This window comes from Cyclopterus lumpus, chromosome 12 (assembly GCF_009769545.1).
Source record: "Cyclopterus lumpus isolate fCycLum1 chromosome 12, fCycLum1.pri, whole genome shotgun sequence".
Classification (NCBI taxonomy): domain Eukaryota; kingdom Metazoa; phylum Chordata; class Actinopteri; order Perciformes; family Cyclopteridae; genus Cyclopterus; species Cyclopterus lumpus.
In genome coordinates, this window is record NC_046977.1 from 20,435,546 (window position 1) to 20,441,545 (window position 6,000).

Consider the following 6,000-nt stretch of genomic DNA (forward strand, 5'->3'; position numbering starts at 1 on the left):
TTCCCTGTGTAGCTCTAGCCTATTTAATGCAAAAGATTTAAAATAGGCTAGAGACTTCTTTCCCACTGCTAGTAAACAAGTTTGTCTTTCTGGGTCACCAACGCATTGGAAAAATTGTTTTAATATAGTTACTTATTCAGTCACCCTTTCAAACCAGTGTTGGGGATTTTTGGAACGGTGGAAAGACGGTTTTGATGTATTCTGTTCGTCGAGTTTGAATTGCGCGTGTGTAAAATGACTTGTCTGACCAGTGACTTTGAGGAGAGCATATTCATATGTATTTGAACCTTAATGAATTAGAATAATTGTCCAAATCCTAAATGATTTTATTTATTATATATTCACGTTAACGCTCGTAATATATTGCATCAGAAAACGGGTGAAAAGCAGCGAGTCCACCCAGACGTCATGTTTCCAGAACAGCCAGTCGGAGCTTTGGCCATAAATACCATTGATTTATGTAACCTTCCCCAAGAAGATAAAAGCCAGATGTCAGTGGGGTTTTCGTCCAGTTGGAAAGGGTCTTGAATGGACTACTTGAATAAATGCACTTGAGGTACTAATACTTTTATTTGAGTTAGCAGTTGTACTGATATATTTCACTGGTAAACTTCCCGCTTGGTTTAACTTGAATAACAACAAATAATATAGATAAGTCCAATAATAGAATATCTGCAGCAGAACTTTTTCTACTTTCCTACCTCGATCATCTCATGACCCCTCAGATGGATCGGGCGACCTTTTGGAGGAGCTTTCTTTTAGTGGTGTCACCATGTTTCCAGATTCAACAGTACAGTGTTTGAAATACTGGACAATTGACAACTGTTATTAACACAAGACAACATAACAATTGACAACTGTTATTAACACAAGACAACATAACAATTGGCAACTGGCATTAACACAAGATAACATAACATGATGCAATGCAAAAGTTGTTTTTTTAAGCTAATTTATTTTAGTGTATAACTTTTATTCTGCCAGTTAATTTTAGAGCTGTGAGCTGAAGCAGCTGGCAGGCCGACGGGCTGCAGAACAGCGGATGTGTTTGTTTAAGATAAGAGAACAGCTGATAATCAATACAAACCTCATCAATAAACTCTGGAGATAAGAGACGGGCAGAGCTCCCACTGAAAATACCTGCAGATAACTGAGAGAGAAAATTACATTTAACTCCCTTTGGTAAGTTTATTGAATACAAATAAGTAAAATTAACAATTAACACTTACTTTTGAACAGGATTTGAGAAATAAACCCAGTGTTTTTTAACATCAAAAAGTTCACTTTGATGTTAAACTGCCACATTTGTTTTAATGACATTGACATTGTGTTTAATAATTTCATAAACGCATCAACACATGTATATATTCGCAGGACATAATGTCACATCGGCTCACAGTTTGTGCAAACAGAAAGAAGACAAAGGTTAAAAACAAGAAAATATCTTCTTTTACAAAGAAAAAAGATAAATCACATTTAAGTTACAGAGCCATGAATTACAAAACAAAAACGTACTTAGCATAAAAATCTTATGTACAGCTTCCTTCATATACACTTTGTTCTTCAGGACACCATAGACTCACAGATGACGTCTCATCGGACAGAAAGGTTTAAAGACACGAGTTTGGACCCCAGTCTCTGATGCATTCACCGTGAAACTGTTCAGAGACACAGTTTATGTGTGAAGCTGGAGCCTAAAGTCTTCTAATCGGCAAGCGGAGTGATGCATTTTAAAGATATTTACACACATTGTGAAGTATCTCATACAAGACCTGCAATGTGAAAACTGGAATTAGTTCAGATCCTACTGCAACTTTCCTTGGTTAAATAAACATTTTACTGGATTCTTGAAAACGTTAAAGTTGGTCCAGTGACACGGTTCAAGTCAATTCAACCTTCAGTCCTCAAAAAGATCCTAAAACATATCATGGGCTCCTCTTTCAGATGTGTTTGAGTCTGAACGGGACGCAGCAATGAACAGCTCAGTTTAGCACAGAAGAACTCCTGAGGTACGTCCCCATAAACCACTACTAAGAAGGTTCTCGTAAACCACAATATCGTAGAGGGTCTCCCAAAGTCACAATATTGCAGAGGGTCCCCTAAACTACAACATCGCAGAGAGTCCCCCTAAAGTAGAACATTGCAAAGGGTCCCCCTAAACCAGAATATTGTAGAAGTTCCCCTAAAACTCTAACTCCAGAGTTTAAAATCCAAGAAACAGCTTGAGAAATCCTGCATAGTGCACAGCTCAGTGTTTCACATGAATCCTGGTGGAGGTGTCCAGAATCATGTTGTTATTTTCTAAACATCAGAGGAGGAGAGGCAGGGGAAGAAGCAGCACCAGATAGAGGAAGCAACCAGGCCGAACTGTCCTGACAGCTGACGAGCGATACCAAAGTACCTCCTCTGAATCATCTGGGAAATAGAGACAGAAGAATCATTAATATTATTGTAACATACTCAGCACACGGTTGGGTACTATTGTGTGGTGTTTAAAGTATTCAGGCTGCTATTGTATAACTGCATTTTGTACCTAGTAGATAAACAATGTGTTTAGGATCAAAGGTCTGTATGGTCGTGTGTCTACAATGAATCTGTTTTTGAGATTCTGTTCCTGGGATACATGGTATTCACTGTAAAGCACACCATGGGAAACACTGTATAATATGTATGTTTAGTAATTATAGCAAATACTACATTCTGATAAATATGGTGGTGTAGCTTAAAAGTGTAAAAGGCATCTGCTGCTCGGCACAACTCAATGTGGAGGAAGTGTCCTCATTGTGCGACGTTTGTGGAGGAGCCGACGGCCGCGAGGGCGGTTTGCATTTTGTAAATGAGTGGGCGGGGCTCGTGCTCCTTGTGGGAGTTTACTGTGAACAACCGGGTTGTTTTCTTTTTGTTTCGGGGGGAAAGGTGTGAATGACACGGGGTTTGAACGAGTCGCTGGGCGTCGTTCATTCAACTGAGAAACATCTCCGCCTTAGAGCGGATAGCATGGAAAACTACCAACTCTACAAGACTGTGAACACACCACAATGATTCCTTTCTTTTTAAGCAGAATCTGCCCTCCAGCACCAAATGCTGACAGCAACAGAAATACTGCTGAAAAGCGGATAAACTATTGGAAAATGATCAGGTGATACAGGCACCAGCAGAGCAGTGTAGAAGTGTCTGGTGGTCATCTTACCACAGTCTTTATGGAAGACGTCGGGGAAGCAGTGCAGAACGCCGTAACCGCAGCGACAGTAGGAGCATCCTTTCTGGACCCATTCTCCGTGAGGGATGGAACCACAGCTCCTACAGGCAGAGAGTAACATGTATAAGCACTGCACTGAGGAAGCACTATCGCGTAGTGGTGGTGGCTCACAGCGCTGCTTACCTGATGCGTTGGTCGTACTCGCAGCTCCTTCCCGTGAAGAACGGAGGGCAGGCGCAGAAGCTGCCCAGGATACAGGTTCCTCCGTTCTTGCAGCAGCTGCGACTCTGCTCAGCACCTGCAAGGGAAAAGAAGATGTTTGAGTTCCAACCGACAGACCCTCAAACAAGTCCTCCCTGGTTCCTTCAAAGAGACCGCCAACACGACGGCTCGCTCCAACTCTAATGGAAGCTTTCATATTTCAGACAGGAACTCCCAACTGATTAGAATAGTCAACCAATAGTGTAGAGGTCAAAGGTCACACTTCTTTGTTTTCAAGTTTTAATTTTATTATTAATGTACTAATGTGGCTTTTAACCCTAATATACAGTAGCTTGAGCGGTGAGACCGGCTGAAGGCCGGTGCAGGGCCCTCAGACCTCAGGTTGAGCCCCTCCCCGCCTGTATCTGCGCCTGTGAGATAAACCAGAGTCTCCATCTGGCAGCACATTCCTGTCCTCTGCTTCACATCAGCAGACAAACACCGAGAGTCTGAACAAACATCTGAAAATAACAGAGAAACACCAAAAGTGACAGATGTCACAACTTCTCATTTTAGAGACGTTAGTTCTAAGGCGTTTGAAGTTAACAAAGACATTTTTAAAAGACTACCTACTAATATGTGTGTTGAAAATCTGACTTTTTATACTTTTGTTGTGGTTACTTTAATTATTAACTGAATATTGTTGCGGTTTGTTAATAAACCTGAAGCTTCAATACTTTTGTACTTAATGCATTTACTTTCCACAGTTTTTGTTTAAAAAATGTGTAATAATAAATGCTATTGTTACGTCAGCAATACAAATATGACCGTTTTGATCATTTAGACCCTTAAATCTTATTCTCTCAAAACAAGGTGTAAGAGACAGAGATAAATGATCTAGTTGCATTCTTTTTGCGTTTGGTCTGTTTTGGGTCTTCTTCGTTGGTCTTTGGGGCTGGCCGCCTCCATCTGTGCACACAGAGGTGAAGTGTGAACTTACTGCCCGTGAGGCCGATGAAGGGCAGGACGGCGCTGGCGTCGCGGTGTTTACGGTCTCCGCTGTTTGCCGAGCTCACCTGGGTCAACTGGCCCAGGAAGTCCTGGGAGGGCTGCTGGGATTTCACCACCACAGAAGAAGATAAAGAGGGAGATACAGAGGAGGAGGAGGAGGAGGAGGTGGAAGAGGAAGAGGAAGAGGGGGTCTGGCCTCTGCCGCAGTCGTCTCCTTCACAGCCTGAGATAGAAAACGGGGACAAATTGAGTTTTTTGACCAGAGAATCCTCAACGCGTGACAACACACTGTGAAGAAGAAAGGGAGGGGGAGGGCTCCATTATATTATAATGGGAAATGTCTTTTCTAGTTTCCTAGGTTACAAAGCACACATACTTTAATTCATAGCCAACTGATGTTGTGTCCTAAAAATCGAATTGATCATTGCCCATCTCTGCACAGCGAGTAAATTGAACTATGAGTTTAGCACTTTTACTCCAAAGCATAAAGTCAGCAGTGGCCTGCAACGTTTATTAGTTCAAATCAAGGACTTCATTTGACCCACGTGACCACTAATTCTAAATATAATAAAGCATAAATGATGTAAGATGTTGGTGTTTATTGGGTTTGTTTCATTTGGCTTTGGTGGTTCTGTTTCAACAGACTTCACAGAACTTATCACATTATTATTGTTTTGGTGCAGAAAATACATGAAAAGACTCAAATAGTTTCTCCCACATGAAATAAAGCAGCACGCAGCCCATAATAGCGTGCGCGTGCGTTGCACTGACCTGCAGTGGAGACAGGGTGGAGACAGGCCGCTGCACAGAGAACCATCCTGGAAATATTAAAACAATAAATGAATTAATAACTAAAACGTCTCAAAATAAAAGATATAGTCATGGAACACGTGACTCACCTGATCAGCTGGGTCCACCTCATGGTACCGAGAGCCGGTTCCGTCTCAACTCAACTGAAACCCGTTCCCCAGACAGCTGGAACAGATGAAGACCCGGTCCTGGGTCGTGGGTCGTGGGTCCTGGGTCCTGGGTGCTCACTCCGCTCCGGTCCTGGGTCCTGGGTGCTCACTCCTCTCCGGTGAACCGGTGGTCGGTGCTTCGGTCCGCGGCTGTTAGTTTCCTCTGAAGCCTCCGGTCTCTGCAGGTGACTCTCATTCCGGGGGCGGGGGCTCCGGAAGCCCCGCCCACTCTCGATTGCTCTCCGTTTCCTGTCTGACGTGTCCAGGTGGAATCAACAAGAAGGGGAACAAAGTATATCTGTGGTCATATTAATAATGATAATAACACGCATCTCCTCCCTGTACTCGGCTCATTTCTCCTCGATATGAAAGATGTTATTTATATTTGTCGAATTGAATTTGAGCCCAGTACTCATGCCAAACTAAAATGATTAAAGCTATGTTGATGTAGTTGTTTGTTTGTTTGTTTGGGAGCGCTGGAGGTTAGATACTTAATTGTTTTACATTTAATTCAACTGATTTATATAATAATACATATAATATTGTCATGTTTTATTTGATTGTGATCTTTTCCATGTTTAATTGTGTAATAATGTATATGACGTTAGAACAAAAAGTGTTAATGCATTA

General features: G+C 42.0%; 1 protein-coding gene across 1 annotated transcript; it reads right to left on the bottom strand.

Annotated features, from left to right (window-relative positions):
• Positions 1 to 1,363: 1,363 nt before the first annotated feature.
• On the bottom strand, positions 1,364 to 5,398 carry tdgf1 (teratocarcinoma-derived growth factor 1). The gene is made up of 6 exons (XM_034547172.1): positions 5,311 to 5,398; positions 5,183 to 5,229; positions 4,401 to 4,634; positions 3,383 to 3,497; positions 3,191 to 3,300; positions 1,364 to 2,415 (listed from the first exon to the last, which is right to left on the bottom strand). Exons 1-6 carry the CDS (start codon positions 5,331 to 5,333, stop codon positions 2,309 to 2,311), a joined length of 636 nt encoding a protein of 211 aa, XP_034403063.1. The 5' UTR covers positions 5,334 to 5,398; the 3' UTR covers positions 1,364 to 2,308.
• Positions 5,399 to 6,000: the final 602 nt, after the last annotated feature.

Coding starts and splice junctions, on each gene's coding strand:
- tdgf1 (XM_034547172.1), bottom strand. CDS start 5,333: ATGAGGTGGACCCAGCTGATCAG. Junction 5,230..5,310: donor AGGTGGACCCAGCTGATCAG/GTGAGTCACGTG, acceptor TAATATTTCCAG/GATGGTTCTCTGTGCAGCGG. Junction 3,301..3,382: donor GAGTACGACCAACGCATCAG/GTAAGCAGCGCT, acceptor CTCTGCCTGTAG/GAGCTGTGGTTCCATCCCTC.